Genomic DNA, 27,034 nt, shown 5'->3' on the forward strand with positions numbered 1-27,034 from the left:
TTCATGCCTACTAAGCTGGCCTATAGTCAGATGCTACTAAGTCAGTCAGGTGTACTGTGTCTGGAAAAACAAATTTGGTATGCATGATCACCTACTTAGCTGGAGTGTCTTCTAATAAGGTTAACTCGAGGAAGTGAGAATAATAGCTTAGGACAAGTACATACTGAATTGTTTTATTCTTTTGTTGGTTGTTTTGTTTCTTTTTCCAGGTAGTACAAAAAAAATTAAAAAACATATAAGTGGCTACTTTGCAAGGGGCCAGTTTTCCTTGTACCTCTAACTCTGTCACTTTGACGTGGCCTACATTTTTTGTATGTGTGTGAAAAGCTTTGACAGCCTCTTCAATATCACTGCTCTTCTGAGTTCAGGATAAAACCTCTCTGGCCCCTCTCAACTTCCTTTTAAATCCCTAAATTACCTTCACATAATCTTCAGTTTGTCATCTTGTATTCACTGGACATGTTGCACAGAAGTGCTCTCAAGATCTGGACTGCTGGAACCAAATGAGGCACTGCTATTTCTTACAAAGTTGGGGTACTTCTTCCTTGTCTCTGGGGCAGTATTGGCGATACTGTGATCTACCTGCATTAACAAATCTTCAAAGTATCTACCACACTACAGTGGGTAGTTCCTCACAAAGCTTCTCAGATCATCTGACAATGGCTTTATGGAGTTTTAATGCTGCTCAAAATCTCCACTATCTAAAAGTTCATGCCCTTGATATCAGAATTCCTCCCCTCACAGCAGCAGGAACTGATCTATTTTTAAACATTTATTTACTCTTTAAGATCCTAGGTGTCCAGCTTTATACACTTCACTTCATCACCGGATGATTTACAGAGGAATAAAATCTTTTATTTACTCTCCACTTATGACCAAAAGGGAATTTTCTAGGGTCATGAATCATGAGCTGATTTGGCTCCTACCACTCTACCCTGTAAGCAAGGCATCTTCCCTCACCCCAGGAAAATATCCTCAAATGGTACCCTGAGGTAGTTAGGTTAGCTGATTTTGATCCTTACAATGATAGTATTACAGATCATTCCTTGTTAAGGTTGTTGGGCTTTTAGCCCGGCCACTTCCATGCAAAAGACCAACTCACTTCCATATATCCTGAATTTCCCTACTTTATCACTTCCTTCCGTTCATTTTACTTTCAAGGCAAATGTCATTTTTTCTGGTATCAGCCTAACATACTTCTGTGTAAGTTCACTTCAAGAAGTATCCCACTTGCTTTGATGCCGACAACAAAATCATCTGCTATTGCAAGAGTGTTCTTTCCAGCTACAAAGAGATGCCCAGTTTTAATGATGATGCTGGCATCTTCTTTATTGGGATTGCATTTGAAAAGTAAAGCACAGCACTGCAGTTCTCACTCACCCTTTTCTCAAATGTCGGCACTGTGTTGGTTATTGCTGTTTGCTGCAAAATCAGTAGTTCCCTGTGTCATTTTTGGTGGACACTGACTTAGAAGAGGGAAGGTGGCCAAATAGCTTTTTGCAGATTTCTTCTTTTCCAGCATATCAGATTCCTCACCAAACTCAGGCTTTCACTGGACTCAGTGGTTTCTCCCCTCAGGAAATTCAGAGTACTCTTCCAAGGTTTACCACAGAAAGTCTTGTGCTCATGTTCTCTCTCTGGTCACCCTCACCGAATTTTGTCCCCTCCTATCACCACCTAGTCTTTTATTAGGGACTGATTTAACCTCTCAGAATTGCCAGATGGTGAGGACATCATCCTTTCCACTTTCACAAGCCCTCTTGAGTTTTTTGTCTTCTTTTTAATACTCTGGTTCAAAACCACAGGATGAATTTGCACTAACTCCAGAATCATTCCATTTATAAACTCCCATTCCAAGTGGAAGCTCATATGGATAAAAAACCCTGAAAAAAAGCCCATGCTTCCAGTTACCCACATTTTTCATTTTGCTTGCAGGTTTAGGGTCAGTTACCATGCAAGTGTTCCTTTGCATCACCTGCACTTCCAAAGCGACTCAGCTCTGGCAAGGCTTTTGGCTGCTCTGTTCTTCTACTCAACATGTTTTCTTTTCACATTTTACTCTTGGTGACATGTGCTTTCCAGTATTCACTCCGAGCCAAGGAGCCAGCTTCATTCAGCATCCATTCACAGGCCACTCCCCAGGCGTAAGGAAAGCATTCCTATAATAAAACAGCTGGCTACAGCTGGGTCCTACCAAAGCATCTTAAAGTTGCAAGTCCCCACAAGCCATGGAGAATGTGTCCTCCAGCTTCCTCAGGTAACTCAGAAGTGACCAGTCAAGAGCCTTCTAAAATGAAGCATACATTGCAAATCAACATTACCCTTACGTGCAGGATTTTACCATATACGGCCTGGTTTAGAATGCATTTCTGGTGATGGACAAACCTTTCTTGGAACAGTCTGGTGATCACTCCATTTTCCCAGGGCTTCTTGTCATGCAGAAGCACAAAGAGTTGCTATTGAGGAGTGTTTGGTCATCCTCATTACAAACTCTGAAGGCAGATTTAGCCACTCACCCACAGATGCAGGATGGACTCCCTTTAACAGGCATGTCTGGCTCAGTGATTTTATCAGCCATGCCCCTCACAGAGCTGTCATTTCTGCACTCCCAAAATCCCTGGATGTTATCCACAGCAATGTATTTTGGACTGACAGTGCTTTGTGGGATGACCAGGAAGATCTGCAAAGGTCACCCTGCTCACAAATTGCAGATTAGTTCCATTGCAGAAGGTAAATTAGAACCACACTGGACAATCACCATAAGGAGTCCAAGTAAAGTACCTCTCCTACTCCTATCCACCATGGTATTCATCAGGACTTGAAGAGAGGAACACAGAGATGTATATGGGAAAAAGCTCCCTTTCATAGGTGGGTTTTAGATATAGTAGGCCCAGACAGCAGCACATCGTAGCAAAGTCAAAAATCATTTTTTTTTTTTTATCTAGGTTCTCATGAAGATGTATTTGCAGACACAAGTATGCAGACATGACATCTTGGACCTACACAAGCTCCCACTTAACACAACAGAATAGGATGTTACACAAGAAGTCAGCACTGAGCACCACCCCTCTCCAACATAACATGTGCGTGTCCTCAGAATGGAAATCTCTTGCTTCTCAGCCTGTCCTGCCCCCCCCATCCCATCTGCCTTCCCCAGATTTCTGACAGCTTTGGCTAAATGTCCCCTCACTGCTCCTAGTAAACACAGACTCTCTCTCCCCAGTATTGCTGTCACAACCTGTATAGACCCTGCTCCCACAAATCACCACTGCCACATCTCCCTTCTCTCCTGCTACAAAACCCACAGGCCACCACTGCCCCTCAGAAAGGCGTCTTCAGCAAGTGGGTGCAATGGAGATAGAGATGGCTCAGATGAGCCCCAGACCACAGAGGGGACTCCCAGAGGAGAAAGAAGCACCGGGGGAATCATATATACAATTTTCCTGCCTCTCTCCTCCATCCTCCATGCTTTCTGTAAGAAGGCAGCTCTTATTGGCCCCATCCCACCCTATACCCTACACCTAAATATGTCTTCAGGATGAGCATCTGTGCAGTGGGTGGTGATGCGGGGGTGCAGCCAATAAGGCTGCAGCCTACCAGGATTCGACAGCAATAGCCCCTACATGTTTTGGGCTTTTGATGATAAAGGCAGCTTGAGAGGCATTCCAGAAGTGGATTTTGTCTGAAGGAGTAATACAGGTAATTGTGCTGTGTATCTTGAGCTGACAAGAAAACAGAATTGCTGTTCTGTTTGTAGTCAGAGTACAAAAATTCTCCCATTAACATGTATGAAAAATCAAATCCTTGAAAATATTTACAGAAGGCAAAAAGAGTTACTTGAAAAACTCTGGATTGGGACATCACATTTTTTGGCCTGTCATCTACTCAGCTGGCAGGTGAGGAATCTGGAAGAGCTGCACAGAATCTCTGCAGACCAACGTCTGCCTCATCTCCATCCACAGTTGTGACAGACTCGACACATTCCCAGTGGACTTTTCAAACTGTAAAATCAACAATTTCCAGCAGAAAATTGTTCCACAGGAAAACCTTCCAGGTAGTTCTACAGCATATTTAGAAATGCTTCGTATACATCAGTATGCTGAGCATATATTCATATGCTATTCGCTCTCTACAATCTCCAGATACTTTAAGTGCCTGTCCTCAAAGAAGAAGTAGAATATGCCCCTTAAATTGCCAATCACAGTTAAAATGACAAATGATCAGAACAAGCTTTTGCAAGAGGAACTCATAGATGGACTCCAATTTTCATTCTTCCCCTTCATTTCCATCCAAAGGCTCTGGTTCCCTCCTCAGTTTTGGTTAGGGGCATTTAGCTGTTGTGGGCTCTGATCCCATGGCTGACTACATAGCAGTTTCTGCCATGCTTGTGAAGAGCCTCGCTGGACTCCATAAAGATCTGCAGAGAAGCTGGAGACACAAGCATGATATCAGCACACAGAACTCAAGCGTGCCATCCCTGTACGTTTTCTGTCACACGGAAGCGTGTGGATATTGCGTGTGCACTCTGGATCATTTCAACTTCATCTTTTTTTAAAAGCTCTCCTTGTCCCCACAAGCTCCTGTGGAACTCCATGGCTAGAAAAATTAAAAATTTGTTTCCTTCAAATGCTATGTTTCTGTTTTTCCTAGAGGCAGCTACAACTCTTTCTCTGTGATCTGAAATTGCAGCAATAATTATATTTCCTATTTTGTTCACTGTAGTTGACTGTTTTGGCAGTCATCCTGTAGCAGTAATCCAGTCATCGTGCATTTTTCAATCCAATTTAAATGGAATTGTTTCTCAAGGAAAGCAAGAGGGTGAAAATGTTCCCCTCTGGCAAAAACTTCAAGTACTTGGGTATTACATGCAAGAATTTTACCTACCTGTCTTATTCATCACTGCATTTTACAAGCACTGATTTAAATTCTTTGCACTTCTAGAAAGGCCTGAGAGTTTCTTCATGTTTTTTTTTACTTAGTCCTCCCTTAATTCTCCCAGACACTCAGAGAGAGACTTCAGTTCTCTCTTTCCAGCACCAAGTGCTCTTGTTTTGTTCTTGTTTTGTTTTGGGGCTATTTGGTTGTTCTAGACCAGGGGAAAGGATGCAGTAGAACTTAAGGCAGGGATGCAGTAGGAGGCAAGGGAATAATTATTCATTCTTGCCATCAGCTCATTCACTTGGTTTGATTTACACCAGTTGTCCCAAAGTTTCCCTTCTAATTTTTTACTGAAATACCCAAAAGCCTTTAATAATGGCATTTACACATATAATGTAGCATTATTAATATTAAACAAAGCCTTTCAAATTGCCTCCATTGTGCAAGCCCCACACCATTTCAGAACAAATTATTTTCACAGTAACCTCTGCCAGCATCACCAGCCAATCGAGGAAGGGGATTGTCCCGCTCTGCTCTGTGCTGTTGCAGCCTCACCTTGAATATTGTGTGCAGTTTTGGTGACTGCAAGATAAGAAAGGTATTAAGCTCTTAGAGAGTGTCCAAAGGAGGGCAACGAAGATGGTGAAAAGCCTTGAGGGGAAGCCGTATGAGGAGTGGATGAGGTTACTTGGTCTGTTCAGCCTGGAGAAGAGGAGACTGAGGGGAGACCTCATTGCAGTCTACAACTTCCTCATGAGGGGAAGAGAAGGGGCAGGCACTGATCTCTTCTCTCTGGTGACCAGTGACAGGACCTGAGGGAACGGCCTGAAGTTGTGTCAGGGGAGGTTTAGGTTGGATATTAGGAAAAGGTTCTTCACCCAGAGGGTGGTTGGGCACTGGAACAGTCTCCCCAGGGAAGTGGTCACAGCACCAAGCATGACAGTTCAAGAAGCATTTGGATAATACTCTCATCTTGGTTGATGATACTCTCAAACTTTGGATGATAACCTGTGCAGGGTTAAAACTTGGACTGTATGATCCTTGTGATCCTTTCCAACTCAGCATATTTTGTGATTCTGTGATTTTAATTGGCTTTTCCATCTCCCAGGCATGCAATGATTCAGGCGTCAGTTGTTTCTACAAGATCTCTACTGCATCCCTCCCTGTGACCCAGCTGCTGCTCCACTCAGCAAGCTAAGCTCACTCCAAGTCATGTCCCACACCTTGCTCTCTGCTACTGGGGGACTGTTTAAGCATCCCCATGCAGCTGGGCAGGTAGCATTGACATGCCATGGACAGAGGGCTGATGGAAACACCAGGACACTCCTATAGCAGTTATTCAGCATGCTGCAGCTTCCCAAGGATACAGCAACTGCTCCTGGGTCCTAAAAATCCACCTGCTCAGCATCTCAGCCCAAAAGCTTGCTGTGCGCTTACTACAGGGATGCAGCAAAGGGGCAAGAACCTAATAGATCAATGCCAATGTAAACTGAAATCACAGGGAAAAAAAAGAGTCACAGAGTTTTTTTACCATAAAGGCAATTCTAGAAAGTTTCTGAATCTCAGACTCATGTATCATCTCTGGGGCATCTTAAGTTCACTTCATGGCATCACAGAAACATTGTCAGGACAGGACTTGCAGGATCCCCTCACAACAAGGCCCTTGTTCCAACACTGCACTGCACTCCTACAGCATTTCTTTTCCTGTTGTCCAAGGAGCTACGATGGTTTTTCATTACTCTGTCTGGCACTACCAAGAACAGCTTGGCTCCACCATCTTTGTAACTACCTTTCAAACAGGGATGGGTACCTGCATCTCTTCCCACATGTCAGAGGGCAGAGCCAAAAACAGTCCCTCAGGACAGCACAGGACGTGTTGTATCTGTGTCAGGACCAACTTAGTTAGACACTGCAAGTAATTCCCACAGTCTACAGATCTTCCTTGTTTTCAGTGAAGAGTCTCTGTGTAATTCCTTCCCCAGAGGGATACAGAAGAAGCAAAAAAAGGTATGAGGATGGATGACACAACTGGAAAAGTCTTCCTGAGAATCAACTAAATAAATTGCAAATCTCCTCAAGAAAAGTAACAGTAAGGACTTCTAAGGTCAGGGCCTGTATAGAGAAGGTGAAGAGGGAATAACTGTTAGGCAGCTTTTTTTCCCTGTGAAAGAATGAGGAGATATTAAAATGAGAATGCCTAGTGGCAACTTTCCAACAAAGAACTTCTTCACCCCATGTGCAGTTAAGTGGTTAAACTGCTTGTCTCTTGGATGATGCAAACTTGGCTGGGTCCACAAATGCCAAGAATTTGCATGTTGGTAAGTGTATGGAAGAAAAACCCACCCAGCACTACTAAATACAAAGACACTGACTAGCTTAGAAAGTTCCAAGCCATAACTCATGGGATGCTTGGAGAATAATCTGAGGAAGGTCACTAACTGATTGTCTATCAGTTGCTATTCGATGCAGAATGCTGCGCTAAATCAGCTTTTGATATAAACCAGTTCACGCATCACTACCATAAGATTTCTATATTAACATTTAACATTACTAGACAACTTTAAGTCTGTTGGGACAGTGTAGCAAAGCCTCTACCACTATGGATCAAGTTCACCTACCTCTTTTTATTTAAACACTGCATCATTAAACAGAATCTAGACTTCTGGCTTCCTGGAGGAATGTGTCTGATCACCCCATCAAGTCCAGCAGGACATTACTGCCGTCCCATGGCAGCCAAAGGTGCAGAGCACCTGGGATTGAGCCCAAGGGCTTCAGCCATGGCACATCACTCTGCTTTGCTCTTCGCTTCACAGACAACTGCCCTCAGCTTCAAAGCATCTTTTATGAAAAACAGCAACACTGTACCATGGCCAGGACAGAACATGCTCTGAGGCCAGTTATCTTCTCCACCAAAATTTACACCTTCATCTCCATTCCAAATATTCACAATCCATTATTTTTACCCTCCCACAATTTTCTGCCCTCTACATAAAAGTCCCAAAATAATCCACACATTTAAAAACTGGTCTTGAGGTAGTAGCCTGCTTGGCCAGGGGAAGAATGAGCAAGGAAACCTCATCACATCACCTTTTCATTTCTGCCCTGATGGGTAGAAAATGCTGGACTGTACTGCTCTGCCACACATCACCTCACACTGTCATGATGACGCTCCTCTGAGACAGCGGATCAGCTCCCAGTCCCTGGCATTATTCAGCCACCCAGACCTGCCCAGTATGGGTATGCCTCCATTTCTATAAGTTTCTAGTGCTGCCTGTGCCAGCTCCTTTCTATTCCTACTCCCTCAGGTCAGATGCATAGCCCAGGAAAGACACTTTGGTTGGGGGCATCTGTGTGTCAGACTAATCCCAGCTGCCACAGGGGCCCTGGGAGTCTGTCAGCAGCCAGGATAAATTGAGGTGGGACTGACTCACGCCAAATCCAAAGCCGGCAAGGGGAATATACAAGTGCACAAGTGGTAGAAAGCCAATTGCCTGCTTCAGCACACTGACATGTACCAGGTACAGCTCAGTGTATCCAGGGGACAAGATCATAATTCCCCAAAGAGACAAATGACTCTTCTGGTCTTAGTGCAGGTGCCTGCCCCATAGAGGATGGGACCTTGGTGTGCCAAGGCCATCCAACAGATCTGTGCATGCTAGTACATTTATGTTCACTCAAGGTTTATCCACTAGCTTTTCTAGTCCTAAAATATACTTTCAGCTAAGCAGCTCTCACCCCAGAATCCAGCCCCAGACAGCCCTGGCAGCACACAGGCAGAGATGAGGCAACAGTGTACCAAGTAGGGAATGTGCATGCCATGGTCACATGCTGCTGTCCCTCGCTAACTTCACCACATTTACATCTCTCCTACCCCTCCTCACCCTGATCCTGCAGCAGGTTCGTTGTGGAGCACAAAGTTGGTCCACACCAAGCTGGCACAGGCTTCAGAGGAATTAATTCAGACGGGCAAAATCTGATCCCTTTCAGGGAGCGTGCGAAAGAGGAGGCAGCGCTCAGCACTTTAGACATCAAGGGAGAGTAAGAGAAAAAGAGATGAGAGAAAGCCTCACATAGAAAAGGCAGCAGGAAAAATGTCCTAATTTGGAGAGACAGGCCTCATTGCCATGGCAACTCAGAATCACCCCAGAGCGGCCAGATACGACTTTGTATGTGGTGTTAAACGATTCAACCATTAAGGGGAAAAAATAATGGGGCTGTGGAAAAGAAAGTATTTGGCAACAAAGAATTTTTCTCTGAGGATGCTCTGGAAACAGAAGTGAACCTTTTGAGTCTTAAGTTGTATTTTTTCCCCCAGTCTTTAGGCATAGACACATTTTTGTGCATTTGCTTCGTTTCAGGAGAATGAGTCACTCCTTCCCTCCCAGGCTGCACTGCCTTCCCTCCCCAGCCTGGTGCTCATCAGCAGTGGGGCCAGATCCTGCTTCCTGGGCAACAGAGGGAGAAAAGGCAACTGAAGCCTCCGTTCCCTTCTTTGTAGCCCCCTACGAAGACCTCCCAGACAAGGCAGAAACTGGGAACACATGGCAAACCACATGGGGACAGTGCAGGGTGGCAGCACATGTCACCAAGGAGGTGGCAACACTATTTAGCATGGCAGTGGCCACCAGCAGCTCCAGCCTCTGGTCCACAGCCTTGAGAAAGCACATATGGGATGTCTGTAAGAGAGCTGAAGCTGCTGAGGACATCTGGCCATGGGGTAAGTGAGAGAAGCAGCAGGAGTGATACGCTCACTAGAATTCACACAATGCACATATTGCTGGCTGAGAGAGGAAGATGCAACCCTGCAATTGTTAATCAATTATCTGATCTCACCCTGAGCCCTATCTGCTTTAGTCTATGAATTACTTAGAATATCATGTAAACCTCCTCATTCCATACCCTCGCCTCCTTCCACCCTCTTGGGGTACCCTCGAAAACAACTATTCAGCAGATCTTCTCATCCTTTTCTTACCCCTGGCTCAGTTCTATTACATGTTCTCAGTTCTTATGAGAAATCCCACCCAATCTGCAGGGGTTACACCTCACAGGGTGCTAGCACATGGAGGTGGACCAGTATGAAGTATAGTAAGACCAGGTGAGTGGCAAGGAAGGAGTATCAGGTAACCTCTGGAGATTATCTCCTTGAAACTGAAGGAACAGATCCCAGCAGATGAGTTCCTAGAGGACCATTCCCTACAGATTCCCAAGTGCAAAGCAAAAATTTGATTGTCCAGGTAAGATCCTTGTCACTCATGTCTAACCTACTCATGTCACCTCATTTCCCTATTGAATTTATTCATCAAAGGCAGCAAAACATTTGACCAAAAGGATTCCTTGAGAGCAGGGATGCATGCAGTGTGGAGGACAGGACATGCTTCTGCACGGGCATGGTTACACAGAGACACAGTCACACATCTCCTGTAACATGCTATTACCCATTCCCATACAAAACCACTTCTCCCTGGCCACAGAAACCTGAGCACGCCAAGAAAGAAATTCCTCTCCCTAGTATTCCAGTCTAAACTAGACCGGGAGAGGGAGAAAAGGAAAAACTAAACTCACTCCACTATTACCAAACAAAAAAGCCATCATAACTGTATGATTCAAGAGATTTGTGTATCGTACAGCAGCAGCACAGCAGGAGCCGATGGCTGGCTACCGGCTCTCTGGAAGCACAAAATGCTTCCCCACAGCTTGCACTGTGTATTACTCAGTATTATTACAGGCACATCTCAAGACAAAGAGCAACAGACTGCTGGACCAGTGCAGTGACCAGTAAGTGACATTGTCAGACGAAAGTGTGGCCCTAAACACAGCAAGAGACAAATATCACTCACAACCTCTGTTTCTCCTCCCGGTGATCAGCATCACAGTGTGTTTTTTGCCAGCCTGTTTTGTCTCTGGTGAGAAAGCTATCAGCCATATCTTCACTTTATAGTAATTAAGCAGATGAAACTTCAAATCCACACGTGCATGTAAAATCTTCCAAGGGAGCTCAGGCAAGGGCAGAGGGATATAAAAGAGACAATGGCTGGGACAAGTCCTGGTGAAGATGAGCCCTGTGATCTCACAGGAGGACATGGAGACAGCAAAGGTTAATGGCAGCATGGCTCATTGGGGGAGAATGGACCATGGGCACCAGCACAGCCTGGTACGGTTTCCAGCCATTCCCTAAATGAACCTGTTCCACCATCTGCAGGCAAGCACACTTTGCGCTCCATTAATTAGATCTTCATGCAAAATGTTTAATGCCAAAGTGACTTATTAAATCCAAATTAGGGAACCGACTAGCAAAAAAAATTACATCTCTGGCCAGATGATGGCTGCATCAAACATTTGGATATGCCCAAAACCCATCAAAACTCACCTCACAGTTTCACAGTAATTAAAAGTTTACCAAAAGATAATCATAGACTTATACAACAAAATAGAGACAGGCCACATGAGTTTGGGGATTCTGTCAGATGACCAAAACTAACAGAAAGAGAAGGCTGGCTGGTTCATCCTCTGTCCAGTTCCTCCTTATGCCCCTCTACTTCAGCATTGCTGTCCCCTGCAGACATGTACATACTCCAAAACTTTGTCAGTCTCGTTATAGATTACTTCCATGGTCAGATTGCAACTGCAGAGATTAGCCCATAGAGCCACGGGGGACTAATCACTCAGAGATATATCCAAAGTTTACTGTGCACTTCCTTCCCCTGCATTTCACCTCATTGCATCTTTCAGAGTTTCCCATCTCTCCCCTTCCCAGGACTTCAGCCCTTTCAGCACACTCCCTCCTTTAGATCAAGGGATATATCCTCCCTTATTTTCACCTTCAGGTCGTCTCCTCTCAGCCCACTCAAGGCACCCAGTGATTGAGTATGCCCTGATCTCGTTCAGCACCAGCTGAGGAACTTGAACCACCACAGTTTGCTGTAGCCTTGGCACAAGGGTAAGAATAAGGCTAGACAGAAAGCTCAGCCAGTTAAAAGGTAGAAAAAAGTGGGGCAGAAAACAGATGTCTGCTTGTCAGAAAAACAAGGCCTAATTCACATTTTAAGTCTGCATTTAAAATATAGTTAAAGGCACATGTCTTCCTCTTCCACAGAGGATACTAACGGAATAATCCAATTACTGCTGCTGTCATCAGGCTAATTTCCTTTCTCAAGAGGTCTGTCTTTGGACAGAAATATTAAAATCTCCAAGCCTTGCGCCATGTTTCCCTTCAAAAACTAACTGATAGGAGCATGTGACACTAAGCCAGTGCCTATTCATGACTATGTCTCATTCACTGCTGCGATTTAGATCGCCACTGCGGCGTGGTGGCGTGAGTCACAGAGCACACACGTGTGTGCCAAGTACAGGTGTGAACCAAACGTCCAACCCCAAGAGACAGCGCCGCTCACATCGCACGCTCGCCTGTGCGCACCACGGAGCAGGGCCGCGCTGGGGTGAATCAGAGTGAGTCACCGTGGGAGTGCACGGCAGAGAGGGCAAGCAAGCTGCAAGCATGTTTGGGACACACTGTGCACGGGTCACTTGTGCCGAAATCACAGCTCCCGAGACACTCCGATGCAGGGCTGTGCCCACCTTCTGTGTGCGTTTTCAGCTTGTATTTTTTTAGGAAACGAGGCTCTTGCAAACCTGATGCATTTGTGTTTGTGCATAGGTGAGTCAGGCTTCCCAGTAACTCTTGAACCTGCTGGCCAATTTCCACCTGATTTGACAAAGGGGCAGGGGACTCAAAGAGAATTAAATTCTTACAGTGCTGTACAAAAATACAGGCTGCAACTGCATGCAGTCCCAAAATCTTTGTCTAGCCCCACAGCAGTGTGTATGATTCACCCACTCACAGTCAAAGGCTCACTAGGCAATCAAATAAACTTCATCCTGACCTGGCAGCATGCCTGTGGTGGACAGCCCCTATACACAGATGCCCAGGGGCACCACGTACATCTCTCTCATGTACCGTGCCAGCCAGTGAGCATAAAAGACACAGTGAAAACTGGGAGAAAAGCAGTAGGAGATCTAGGGGGAATGGTATTATTGTAGGGAGGAGGTGTAGACAGCCCCTGAAAAACTGAAGTGTGGGGAAACACACTTATTTGGACTAGATATCTTCTAGTGGACACAGGGCAGTAGGTGAAGAAATGAGACCCTTCTAATGACGCTGGTCCTCACCACTGGTGGAAGGATGGGTCCAGCTCTTCTGAAATCTCTTCGCCCAGCTCAAGTTCTTATCTCTGTGGACTCTCTGATGTCTACTATGGACTGAGCTCACATTACAGTCTTGTTATATAATTCAGTTAAAGAGTCAACTAACCATGAGATGTGAATCCAGTGAAAAGAGGATTCATTCATTTGGGAGCTGACAAAATTACTTGTTCCATTGCCCTTCCACTCACTGTCTTCTCAAAAAGCTGTTCCAATGTTAGGTCATAAAATTCACTTTCAAGTGTGTCAGATGGGGAAAAAATAAATAAAAGCCTCTAGTGTGTATTTGCAAAAGCAATGAGGGACTCCGAGTGTCCATTCTGAAATGCAACATGAAAGGCTCAACTTTCAGAAGATGGAGATGCCCAGCAGTTTTTCAAATAAAGGCTGTCTTAACCTGTCTCATGTTGCATACTGTCAAAAAAAAAAGGGACCTATATTCACTGTTCACACTCAAAACACTTTAGCCTACTTCTTTGATTGCATTGCTTCCTGGGAGGCGGGCAGAGCCCATTCAGATACCAGGTGTCCCGCGCCTGGCAGCTTGGCAGGCAGTGCTGCATGGAAAAGGCGCTCCACTCCACCAGCCTCGATGCCACCTGTTCCCAATTCTCCTGCCGCCCACCAGCCCTGCCATGTCGAGGAACAGTCTGAACCTGGCCCACAGCCCAGGCCATGAAGGAGCCCAAATAGAACCAGGCAATTTGGAGACGTGGAAAGCAGGCACTTATAAGAGATGCTCTCTCCACACACTGTTATCTGACAAATGCACCATTATCCAACAAGAGCCTCTCTCTCCACTTCCCTTCTCTGTTAAGAATTCATTGACCCTCTCCTCTTTATCTGTCAGAAAAGAATGTTTTCCCTTAGCTCGGTTGGTTAGAGCATGGTGCTTATAAACCCAAGGTCATGGGTTTGATCCCTGTATGGGCCATTCACTTAAGAATTGGACTGAATGATCCTTGTGGGTCCCTTCCAACTCAGAATGTTCTGTGATTCTTATGTTTCTCCTGAGCTCACTAGGGTGATTTCTGGGGTTTTTTCAACGGTCTCTAGTAGATAACTAAAAGGTATTGGTAACTGTCTGCTCACTGCATCCACTGAAGGAAAGCACATACTCTCCCTCATGTAAACTCCTTCCATACTGCACCAGAAACAGGACATTCCCAGCTCCCTCAAATCTTTGTGAACTGGAAGGGATAGAAACACTGCAATTCCAATGGGAGGAGCCTCAGCAAGAGGAAGCTATCCCCTTCAGAAGGAAAACTCATTCATTACAAGAGGGTCAGAGCTACATGTGGCTACTTGCAAGAAAGAACATTTCTGATGATAGTGATTTTACCTCACACTCAAACTCCATGCAGAGTGTATGAACCCTACCCTATGATTTGGTAGGCTTAAATAGAAGTTAAGACAATAAAACCCTGCCAGATCTGCGACCTTTGATAAATGTGAAGAGCTGGTTAATGTAGCATACCAAATATTGAAACTTCAGCTCAAGTAGGTTTGTGTTGGAGGTAGCCCCTGTCAGCTGGGAGCCATGAACCATCACTGCACACCACTTCCTTGAAGGCAGCTCTGCCCTAGCTAAGGTCACACCACATGCTGCCCCTGGCCAGGCCCCTGCAGGCTCAGCAGCCTCATCTCTTGGCGCAGGGGGAGTAACCAGTGATGTGCAGGGCTGTCACAAATCTTTCCCCAAGCTCTGCCTCCCCTTACCCCCTCATCCATGATGTGGACAATACTAGTGTGCATGTGCTGTGGTGAGAGATCACTAGCTTGTCAAGCTGGTGATGTGGAGAACAGTATTAACTGAGTAATTAAATCATTTCTGTAATTACTCTCACACAGCTATAAATAATGTAAGCCCACACATTCTCTCTGGAAGCCACAATAGCAAGAGGAGAGAGAGCGAGGGATGCAAATGAAAAGGGAGAAATAATAATAATAACAATAATACCACTTAACATTTATACTGCATTTTCAAAGCACAGTGCAAACAATAATTAAGAAATGGGTAGAGTGACAGACAGAAGAGGGTGAGAGGAAGGGAAGTGGGAAAAGGGAGAGGAGGGGAAGGGTGGCAGGTAGGGAGCAGGATATGAGACCCAGCAAGGCTGGTGGCCTGGTGGCAGGGCCTTTGGCTCTTCATGTCATACCTCCAGACTGCTGCAGTAAGCCAGGGGGGCAAGGACACAGCTCTGCCTCTGCAGAAAGCAAGTGCCAGAGCAAGAGCCCAAGAGGGAGCCATGACAAAGGAGCTTGCACCTAGAGGAGCCAGCAGCTCCATCATGGAGTAACCTCCTAATGGCTTCAGCCTATCCCCTCCAGCACAGAGGCCTGACAGTGACCACACCAGCCCCAAGCCAGGTAGCAGGTGGAGGCTCTGGAGGGATTGCTCCCTCCTCCCAGGAGCTTCTCCCTCTCCCCACCAAGCCTAGGGCCATGAAACAGGATGTGCTGGCTGGGGCACTGCACAGCCAAGCCAGCCCCAGGCACACTTTAGAAGACCCACTGGCCTTCCCCCCGCAGGGAGAACTGATGCCAGTCCCAGTCCCCCCACAGTCATCAGTCACACCCCAGGACCCATTTCTGGCTTCCTTTGTGGTTCAGGGTAGAGTGGGGAAGGAATATTTCTGCCCAAATGGAGGAAAGCAGCATGCACAGGGAAAGCATTGCTGCCCCATCCCACTATTCTGTTCTCACTCAGTCTCCACTTGACAGATTTTTCACTCCTATTTCACAACCCTGATCTCATTTGCTCAGCAGTTCTGCCACCCCCTGCTTCCTGGGGCCAGCCAGGAAGCATCACCTGGGCAGGCAGCATCACCTGAACAGACACATCTCCTCTTTCCTCTTCCTTCTCTGCCTTTTCCTATTCCCTGTCTCCTGCTTCCCACCTTTATCCAGTCCCTCTGCCCATCTCCTTGTTTCAGGATCTCTTCCAGATGCTCACCGTCTGCACTGGCTCCTCTTCATATCCCAGGTGTCCCCTATCTCACCCGAATTCCAGCCCAGATTCCCTGGTGCACAGCACATTTCTCCTGGCTGGATCCCACCAGGACTCCACAGGAGAGCTCCAGCTCCAGCATGGCCTGCGCAGCCCCCAGGGCCAGATTTAGTTCTGAAGCAAAGTTTTCAAAGACAAGTTCTTTTCAAGATACGTGGCAAACATCTAAAAAGACTTCAGGTATATCCACAGTTTCTCATGCTTATAACAAGACCAGACTTGGGGCAGCCTATGCAGTGGTAGCAAAAGAACATCTCTGGTTACAAGCTCTTCCCTACCAGATACCCCCTCTCCAGACCTGTGTCCTTGCTCATGATCATCAGGCAGAACCTTTGGAGGGAAAGATGCCAGCACTTGCAACACAGATAAATCATGTATCTTCCTGCGCCACATATTCAGAGAGAGATGTTTTATTTTCCAAATAAATAGAAAAATAAATTAATCAGCTTGAGGCATACACCTGGCATAGGAAACTTTACTCAAACAGTCATAGTCTGGCAAAATTACAGGAAACCCCCAAGAGATCTTATAATGGGGAATGATGGGCAAGCTTACAATAGAGGGTACTATCAGCCCTGCATAAAATGAGTTCTCCGGCATGCTGCAGCTATTCAGCCACTACCTCTAATGGGGGTTATGGCTTCTCCTCTTGGAGTTCAGATTTTCATATCAAGCATTGTATTTACTTCAGCTAGAAAAACGCATTAATTGTTCCCTAGCAATTAAGTAGCCTTTGCCTTTTGTAGAGCTCAAAGTACTTTACAAAAACATTGTTATGGTCTTCTTGCAAAGGGCAAATTGTTGTAGAGCAATTGCCTTAAAGTCATGTTTTATAGCAGAGCTGCAGTGAGGACTCGGGTTTATCAGGACTGCTAGATTCTGCTGGCACCCTTTAGATCAGTCCTTCTCACTGTGTGTCCCTGCCTTTTTTACTTTTTTGCCTAGCCACCCTTAAACTCTCCATGTGCTTCGTTCCTTCTTCCCCCTTCCTCTGAAACATACATTTCTTGTTATCATCAGGAACTTCACAGATATACAGCTAGAAGCTATTGCCAAAACACAGAGAAAAACTGCCTCGACGGAGTCTCCAGGACACATTTTTTTCCCCTCACTCTCAGAACCTATTTTTTTCTTTTTTTTTTTAATTTTCTCCCCATGATCCTATGTTCAGGAGAAGTTTTGCTGTCTTTCGTCTCATTCATTCTCTTTCTCCTTTGCTGTATCTATATAACATGTTCTCCAGCACTTAATTCAGTTCTGCTTGAAAACAGCTGAAGAAATATGGTTTCCACACTCTTCCCTAAGAAGTCTAGAGCACTTTTTAATAAATCTCAGTGTCTGAGCCTTTTCCTTGATACACATATATATAATTTAATATTATCATTTAATGTATCATAATACATCATTTAACATATTTCCTTAACTTTATCCTGTCATTCCTACTGCTACTTCTGGCAGCTACACCAACCATTTTTTTCTCTAATCTTACTCTACCTCTATTCATTGAGTATATAAATCATACCCTGACTCATTGTTCAGTCCATCTACAATGCACGCATACAGCTGTTACACTCTTTCTTCATATATTGGCTCCTCCACATCCTTAAGAGTCACAGACTACAATTTTACCTTTTTCTGTACTCAGTTTTTTCCAGTCTGTGTATATATACTTCCCTTAAGTTCCCTCATAATCCATCCCCTCCAAACTTGGTTAATGAGGCAAATAAAAGGCAAAGAGAATAAGAGATTCCCTGGAAAGAATTGGTTCTCTCTGTCCTGCGGTTACTGGGGAATGACACATGGATCTAAAGCAGCAGCACTGGGCAATTTCACACTCTGTGTTTTTAATTTCATTTTGAGGCCAGTTTAGGGCAGGGACAAATTTGAGTGTAATTAATTTAGATTTTGTGAGACAAGTAACTGCTTGAGGTTGTAATAAAGGACTGCCTGTCCAGATTGAAGAAACTAATCTCCTTGTCCGGCTGGGGATGGCACAAATTGATTTAAGACTTTTGTGTTGGGTTTTTTGTTTTGAGGAAAGGGGTTGTAATAGTAATTATAAATAACTATGGGTCAGATCTCATCAAGCTTCCAGATTTTCTTTAGGTAAGTGTTTACAGATTTGGAGATCTAACTAAACATCATTAGTGTAAAAATCAAGGTTAGAAATCTAGCAAGAAAGAACTTTTTCACAGAAGCCCTATTACTTGCCAGATCCAAGCCAGGTGGAAATCAATATTTTCCTCACTTCAGTAGTTCTATTTCCAGGCAAAGAATGACAACACTGCATTTATGGTAGTAATAAGGTTAATGGTAGTAATAAGGTTAATTCAGCTTCTCTTTACCTCAGGTAGGTTGCAGCAGTTGCGTGCAGAGCTAGGGAAGGAAAGGTCTTTTGTCCCTCAAAAGAAAACATCACTATAACAACAGAAGAAAACTAACACTCTGTACTCCTGGAAGAAGAATCCTATGACCCAAAACAAAACAGTTTATAAATAACTGCTAAAGGCTGATGTAAGAGAATCAGACTTCAGTTTTGCTTAACATTTCTTGTCTGAGACAACTCCTGCTAAGGGAAGGCACCTCTGGGAAGCCATCTTCTCCTTCAGCACGGCCTCTGCCCAAAAGCATCCAGGGCACCTTAGCAGGGTATGAGTCTCACCAGGGCACCCCAGGTTTTCTCCTTCGCAATTCTGTGATGCTCAAGCTCAGATGACATCTTCAAGCATCAGGTGTACAAGGCTCAGGACAGATATGAAGTGCATCCAGTATAAATTATTAGAGGGGGAAAAATTGATGGAGATATTTAATGGAAAGTTACATTGCATAAGACTTTTGTTTTGGTTATTTGGGTTTTTTAAAGGTGCTTTCTTGTTTCTTCTAAGGGATAAAATTAAAAAAAAAAAAGGAATCAAACTCCACTTTTTTCCCTGAGACTCTTGAAAAGAATACCCCAAAAGAAGGGAAGACCTTGAAATGGGGTTCCTCCCAAGAAAATTTGAGATAAAATAGAGGGAAGCTTTAAAAAAAAACAAAAGCAAAACAAACCAAAAAAAAAACCACACCAAAACAAAAAATCCAGATTATTTTAATAGGATAATTAATAAAAGAAATTATACATTTCTTTGAAAAGTCATTTTTTCATTTAAATAATACTGCTGAGAGTACTTGAGCTCTTGTTTAGAAAATGAGAGTTAACATTGAAGGATTTAATGGCCCTAGGGAGAGGTTAAAGCTCTTAAAAGTTCATTTCCAGGTTTCTGAATACCTGAGGGATTTTAAATGCTGTGATTTCTTTCTAAAGTAATAAAAATTGTTCTAGGGAAACTCTCAGGTGTTAAACTTCACAAAAATATGCTACCTATATTCCCTTTCTTTACATGAAAAAAAGTCATTTTGTATGTATATTGTCTATATCTCTGTGACCTACCTTTTATTCTCCCCCCTCAACTTTTGCAGTAAATTCATAATTTGAGAATACATGATATTTAGTTCATTATTTGTGAGCTACACAGAGCTTTCATTTGGCAGCAAAAGCAAACTGAGTACCAAATGAAGTGTATTAATCATGTCCTCAATAAAAATTATTAAAAGCTTGAAGGGAAACTGCCAATTTCTTTTTATTTTATTTTTTAACATCAAACTTGTCTTTGCTAATTATTAGATTAGTTTAAGAAACATTTAAACTATTACTGTCATCAAATGCAGTTTCAGAGAAATGAAAATGCTTTGTGAACTTACAGGAATTGCATATAAATTTGTCTGGAGGGAAAAAAGGGAAAGAAATCTTTCAATGTCCGCAGATCAAAATGTGTGTTCTTCTCCCTTCTAAGCAACATTTTTTTTTTGAATTTATTTTACTTCAGTTCATATAATCTGTTCAAAGGGAACTTTATCTTTTTTTTTTTTTTAACTGAATTTCCTTCACACAAGGGCTCAAAAAATTTCAGATGTCATCCCTAATGGAAATGAAACAAATTTACATCCAAAAAATGAGGTTTGCATTCCCCATGCATGCCTATTATTTAACCTTTGGAAACCTGAGAGTGAAAGTGCTTTCCTTTTAATTACAGATGTTCTGCTTTTAGCAGCACTGTCCCAGTGTCTTTGACTTTGTCCTGGTTTCAGTGTGTATCTAGGTGCTCATCTTATCCAACTAATTTTGGCTTTCCTGTATCTGCAGCATCACTTTGCTGCACTCTGACCAACAGGTACTCTTTTTCCCTGGTGCTTTACACCTATCGTCCAAGTTGGGACTTGCTCCCCACCAAAATACCAAGGAAATCACTGCTGCAGCAGCATGGCCCAAGCATGGAGCAATCATAGCAGCCGTCAGCATTGAAAGGGAGAGAGACAACATTTCTTGGAAGCCTTACAGAAAAGAAAAACAGTGGAGAGGGATTTCTGAAGTGGGGATGAAAAGGCAGAGAAAACATTGCAGCTTTGGTATAAACGGGAAAAAAGAACAAGGTAGGGGAGGGAATAACAGAAAAATCAGCTCCGTGCTCTGTGAAAAAAAGGAAGGAGAATCTGGCCTAGAACAGATCACATCTTAGATTTCAGGTTAGTTTCATGCAGTTTTTATACAAATTTTATTACTGGCACAGCCCAGCTCAACAGATCATTCTTTCCTACCATTTTATTTCCATCAATATGCTGATGCATACTGCACGTATCCCTGTGTGGGCAAGCCCTGGAGAAAACAGCAAGGGATGCAGAGACAGAGAAGAATGATTTTCACCTGGGAAAACATAACCATCCTCTTCTTCCAATATTTTTCCTGTGCTGCCTGTGCACCCTTGTGTTACTATAACACTTCATAGGACAAGAGGCTTTGGCAAAATAACGCGACTGTGGAGAAATAGGAAAGCACAGTTCTGGCAAAAATGATGGTCACCAGCTGTGCTATAAGAGAACCCAAGGCATTTTCTGCTCTTACCTTTTCTGCATTCATTATCACCAAGTTGACTTTTTCTGTTATTTTAAAACAAATAAATATTTCTATCATTACAAAATGGATCAGTCAGCCAATGGTGTGGTCACTTTTTAGGCAAGGAGCTAAATCTTTTCCAACACAGTAAGTTATTTAAATCTGAATAACAATTCATCCTTCTCTTGAGATACCTATAAATGTATATCTGTTAGTTTTGTGGGGTTTGTTTTTTTTTTTTTTGTGACTGCTCCTTTACCTCCTAGTTCTGGGAAGAAGGGATTTTAGGGAATATTGAAATTACAGTGAAGAAAAGCCCGGTCCAGACTGCCAGTCTCAGGACTGCAAACACAAGATATTTGTTTGTATGGTTATCGGAACTGAAGTTTGGTTTGCAGCCTTGAAGGTTTACTTTCACCATCAGCCTCTTAACATAGAGCATCCTCATACAATTGAATTTCTGCTTTCAAAACAACTGGGGAGAAATAAGACATTATTTTAAACACTGGAATGGGAGCAGATATGCTTATTGGTCAAAAAGGCATTGCAGTCCTCTGGACAATACAAACTAATGCTTAAAATCGGGTAATACAAAAAGTAAGGTCATTGTGGCAACATCAGGCAAACTAAAGAGACCAGCAAGCTTCCACAAGCAAAGTTATTCTACCACAAAAACCTAACACTGGTACTGGTGCACATTTCTCTCCTCTCCATTTCATCTATTTTGGATTAAACAGAGATCATCAGTGACCAGTGCTCTTCCCTTCCTCATCACAGGTCCAGGTAAGACGATGTTATCACCCTAATCCTTTTCAAGGTGTCGGCACCAAAACAAGGAAGAAGTGCTTCCTTACAGGGCCAAAACAGCATGAGCACTCTTCTATCCTGCCGCAGAGCTACAGGCCCTGCTCCTCTGAGAGGAACTAACGTGGGGGCTATTGGATCCCCTCAGCCATCACTCCTAGGCCATCCAGTCCCCACAAAATGACTGCTGTACTTCACTGTGTTTGGCATCACTGCTGGCATGCTTATCAGGGACTAAAGGACCTTAACTGGCTATGACACAACTCTCACCCGGCAAAGTGGTCTCTCCAGAGCTCAAGTGAGGCACATCATGTATCTGTACTTCACCATTTTCCTGGAACTGAACCCAGATCACAGTGTGCACACAGATCATCTGGTCATTTTCTTCTTATGCCAAATTAGGCAGAAATTAAATGTAACACTCCGTAGCAGCTAAGCAGGTGGAATTAGAGACATGAACACTGAGTAAAACAGCAAAAACATATACAAATTCCTCTATACCTATTTTTCAGAGAAAAAAAGGCAAAACACCAGGAAAACAAAAATACATAAACATTATCTACAAAATGTAATCCAATGCAATATTAAGGAATGTGAGTGTGAACAAAAAGAATCAGGAAAACCAGATGTTACACTTTCAGCAACATACCTCCACCTATGTTACAGGATTCATGGCATTTAACTTGAGGCATCACGAACAAGTTGAGGTACAGCCTTCTTCAGCAAACAGTGGGGAGACACAGGACTGTCCCACGAGCATTTCACTGCACCCTGAGGTGAGTGGGGTGAATTGTCCTCAGGTGGTGCCTCCTTCACCACTGATGCCTAGACCTCTAGCTGGTGGGTAGCAAATTTCCAGACGCATGTTAACTGAGATAAGGCCAGCTTATGGTGCACATCACGCAATATTTCTGGTTTTATATACAGGAGAAAATAAAATTTGGGCTTGAAATCCTCATTTTTTTCTATTTTTTTTTTCTTTTTCCCTGCTCTTTTGTGTCTCAATTTACCAGTTGCATGGCACATTACAAAGCCTTTTTTACATGACCCAAATTTCCTTGCAGACACACTTACAAAACCCTCATTGAAGGTGAAACAGAATTTCACATGCTACTCTGGGAAAGGTGGTTTGACTGAGGAGTTTTTGCATTAACCTCCAGAGAAGAGGGGCTTATCTGTCACACTAAGGCATTAGTGGTTTGTAGCGTTCTTTAGGTTTGCATTGGCGCTACTGATCACAAACACTCAGGGAGCATAACGAAGCTGTAAGTGCAGATCTGAACCTGTGAAATGCTGAGCAAGTTCAATCACAGCTGACTGCTGTGGGCGTTGAGGGGATGCTGAAAGAAGCAATCCATGCTTGCAGGATCAAACCTCAGCCACACAACTCATCTGCAAAGAATATGACTAAGAGTCACTAAAAGTAAAGCCTCTGTCAAGGCCCTCTGTGGAAAATGGAATTGCTTAAGGACTTAGCAGGCTGACTTTAGTATTTTTAGTAGAATTTTAGTGTATTTACTCTCTACCATATTTTCATTCAATTCATCAAATAAATATTATCCATTAAAGATTACACACCTGCGGATCAGAAACCGTAAAGGTCAGCCTTTTCAAATTATGTTTAAGAAACCTTGGCCTTTCCTAAAACTGCAGATCTTTGTACATAATCTGCTTCTCCTGTCTGCAAAACTTAAAAAAAAAAAGGGGGGGGAGCTTGGTAAAACAGAAATCTCCATTCATAAGGCTTCTACCTTTGAGCTCCCTGTGGGCTGCTTGCCTGCCAGAATGATCTTTAGAAGCAAGCCAGTGGGGTACACAGGGCAGTGGTGGGAGATGCTGCCTTCCCAAGGAGAGACTAGAGACAGGTAGAAAAAAAAAATCTTTTCAAAGTTCAATAGGCCAAATTTCTCTTTGAATTACAGCAGGGTAAATTTGATCTAATCCTGCCAAAGGCAATGGGTTTATGCTGGATTTACACTGCGGGAATCTGAAATCAGAATTTTGCCTGCCATGTTCAAAGTCACAAGGACCCTTTCCCAGTGTCTAGAAGGTCTTGTGTCAGTAACTCTTACACTTGTTCAAAGAGGATGTAAAATGTCACCATAAGTGTGAAATGCAGCACTCAAGAAATGCTTCAGACCCTCTTTTGCACAGAGATTGATAACCATGCAATGCAGCAGGCAGGAGAGCATCAAGATGCAGCATTGCTGTCTGATTGTCCTCCAAGGCAGAAAAGCTTTATTGTAGGTGGAATGTGGCTGCATGACTTTAGCACATGTGCAACTATTCAAGGAGAGAGAGTAAAAAAGGCCCATGATTATTTTATTCAGTGACTATTTCAGTTCAAAGGCTGATATGAGAAAACAATACTGCGTAGTAACTGTATGTTATTTGGCAACTGAACAGTTGGTCAAAGAGTGAGAAAATAATTTGTTATCACCTCCAATAGCCTGCACCGGATTATTTATTTGCAAGGTAAATAAAACAGAAAGTGCCTGGATTTCTTTTCCCGCTAGATCTGTTTCTGAGGAAAAGCAACAGTAGCCAGGTTAATTCCCACTCTTCATTCAATTAGACCCGATTCTGCCTAGTTAAATGTCTCAGATTTGTTTAAAAACAACATGTAAAAGAAAAAGGCTGTCAGCTTGTGTCCCTGCTTACTTCTTTGGAAGGCACAAGCATGGGTCAAAAGGGTCTTCTCAATAAAAGGCTTGGCCTTAACTCTCTCTGGCTTCGAGCCTGCAGCGAAAAGGACAGCCAGCTCCTCTCACACATTTCCATGGCCCACAGTAGCCCAGAGGCATGTTAGCCATCTGGCCAAACGCAGACTCAGGTGCTACTTGTTGGGTCCCCTGTTCCTTACAGGAGGAAGACTTCTATCAGGTCCACCTGCACCTCATGGAGGCTCCACTAAGATAACAGTAATCAGTGGTCAAAGATGCTACTCCCTCTACATCTTGCCCTGTTCAAAACCAGTAGGGGAAGGCTTGATTGCGTAGTAATTCCTTAGAAGACTGGCTAGGGCCTGGGAAAACAGTAAAATGTCAATGATATGAAGGAATAAAGTAGTGCAGTGGAAAAAAAGAAAGACTTAGCTGGACTGGTTCAAACTGGTTAGTTGTTTTAGCCAACATCTATTTAACTTCAGGAGCTAATGAACACTTCTGAGAGAGGATGGCTTTATTAAAGATTCAATTATATTCCAATTAAGATGTAAGAGTTGTATTAAATGTCCCTGAAAATACCACAGTGTCCTCCAGCTACATGCAGTAAAAACCCAGGCTAGGATCCCCGGATCTTCTAAGGTAAAACACGGGTAAAAATAAAACCTTTAAAAAGAATTACAATTGTCAGGGGTTCTTTACCCTCCCTAAGGAAGAACAAAAGGGCCAATTCTTTTTCAGCTCTCTTCTACCTGCTCCTTTCCCTCCTCGTTTTTTCTCTGTTGCAGATAATTCCACATGATTAATAGGCTCTTCTCAGTGGTGCTACACACAGTTAGCTCTTTTAATCTCTCTTTGAATCTGAAACTGTCTAATCCCTCAACCCTTCGGCCCCATGAGACAACACCTGAGGATCACAGAATAAGATATTTCTTTCTGGTTTAAGTTTTGATCCACAGGTCTGCAATAGGAGGAAGTTCATTTAAGTTTACCTTATCTGCCATGATCATAGAGGAGCCTCCATGGATGCCCAGGATGGGAGTGAGGGTCTGGGCAGAGATGAAGTCCAGGATCTGGGCAATGGCTTCCTGGTCTGTGTCATCAGCAAATACCACCCCTTGAATTTTCCGATCTGACATGAGGTCACAGATGCGGGTGATGATGCTCTTAGGATCTGTCTCATTCATGGCCACCAGCTCCACCCGAGGCACCACTGAGAGGTGGTGGAAGTCATCTTTCTCGTGGGCATCTTTGATGGCCACTTCGTCTGAGGTGCCCACCAGGATGACTGCAATGCCAATGCTCGGGTGGCTTTTCTGGGCATGGGCCCCGCTCCCTGTTGTTGCAAGGACTGCCAGCACCAGCCAAAACCTCGGAGAGTAGCACTCCGCACTGGGCCTCATCTTCGGTTCTTCGACTCCCTGAGTGAGGAAATAAAAAAAGGGAAAGGGGGAAAGTAAAAGAAAGTGATTAATTGACAAGTCAGTCATGCAGTCAGCCTTCAAGGCAGATCCATTGATCTTCCTCAGCCACTAGCTCTCCTCCCAACAATCCTTCTCATCTAATGCCTAGCCCTTTGGCTACATTCAGGGCTCTGTTAAAGTTGGGGGGAGCCCTAGTGTCAGACCAGTCCAGCCTCTACTTCAGACTTTGGAATCACTTAAGAAAACAGCTGTCAACAGAAGATGGGATCATGTCATCTCTCAAGTCCCATGTCACTCTGAGACCCAAGTCAAAAGTGATAGAGAATTGTCCTTTGACAGCTGATCGGCTGACTTTGTGAAATTAATTGCTTATGTCAAGCCCATGTCTGAGTGCTCACCCTCAACACAAAGGAATGACTGGTGCTTGCAATCAGTTTGGGCTTGTGCGGGAGGTACAGGCACGGAAACTGAGGAGAACAGGCAAATAAGGGCCCCCTTTTACTTTCTCATCACAGTCCCTCCAGAATAAAGTGAGGACAAACGGGCAAGGTCATTGGATGTATATGTATGCGTGTACATATGTATCCATTGCATACGACCTTCTTACCACCACCAGGACACACAGAGCTCCAGTCTGTAGTACAGTCAGCTATATGCTTTCCACCAATACAGGGTTCTTTAAAAAAAAAAAAAAAAAAAAAGCCAGGAATACAAAATTTCCCAGTGGTTGGGGCCAAAACTGGATCAATGCAGCGTAGAGAAGACATTCCCTTCAAGCCCATATAACAGCTATTTTTGCGCAGAAGGAGAAATACTTAGAGCTTATGATGGTTCACCCTCAGCTACTACAGCCAGGTATGTTACATCGATCTTTTCCCTGAACACATCCACTTTATTTTGCAACAGTAGGAACAGCAAAATCCAATGAGGTCATCTCTCCAGCCCCTGCCTGAGCAGGACAGCTCCCAGAGGGATTGTTCCTAGTTCTTTCTTTATTTACTCTCATTTTAACAATAGTTTGCATTTCCACAGCACTTTTCATCCTCAAGGCACTTTACAAACATTAACAAACTAATTTTTACAGCACCTATGCGGTGTAAAGATCAGAACCCCAGCCCTGGTCTGT

At 43.8% G+C, this 27,034-nt stretch overlaps 1 protein-coding gene across 5 annotated transcripts in view; it reads right to left on the reverse strand.

Annotated features, from left to right (window-relative positions):
• The window catches only part of GRIN2B (glutamate ionotropic receptor NMDA type subunit 2B), a 231,584-nt gene that overhangs the window by 169,369 nt on the left and 35,181 nt on the right, over positions 1-27,034 (reverse strand). For 2 of the 5 annotated variants that reach the window (XR_007904021.1, XM_051784125.1), the window contains exon 1: positions 25,477-26,374. Coding sequence is in view for 3 of the 5 variants with exons in the window: in XM_051784125.1 (XP_051640085.1) it covers positions 25,477-25,974 (498 nt within the window). In the remaining 2 variants the exon portion in view is untranslated. Of the gene's footprint in view, positions 1-23,572; positions 23,677-25,476; positions 26,375-27,034 lie in introns of those variants that run through there. The other 3 variants (XM_051784128.1, XM_051784127.1, XM_051784129.1) reach the window with 2 other exon arrangements.

The sequence above is a fragment of the Manacus candei genome, unplaced genomic scaffold (assembly GCF_025592945.1).
Source record: "Manacus candei isolate 608988 ecotype Guabito, Panama unplaced genomic scaffold, ASM2559294v1 h1tg000018l, whole genome shotgun sequence".
Lineage (NCBI taxonomy): Eukaryota > Metazoa > Chordata > Aves > Passeriformes > Pipridae > Manacus > Manacus candei.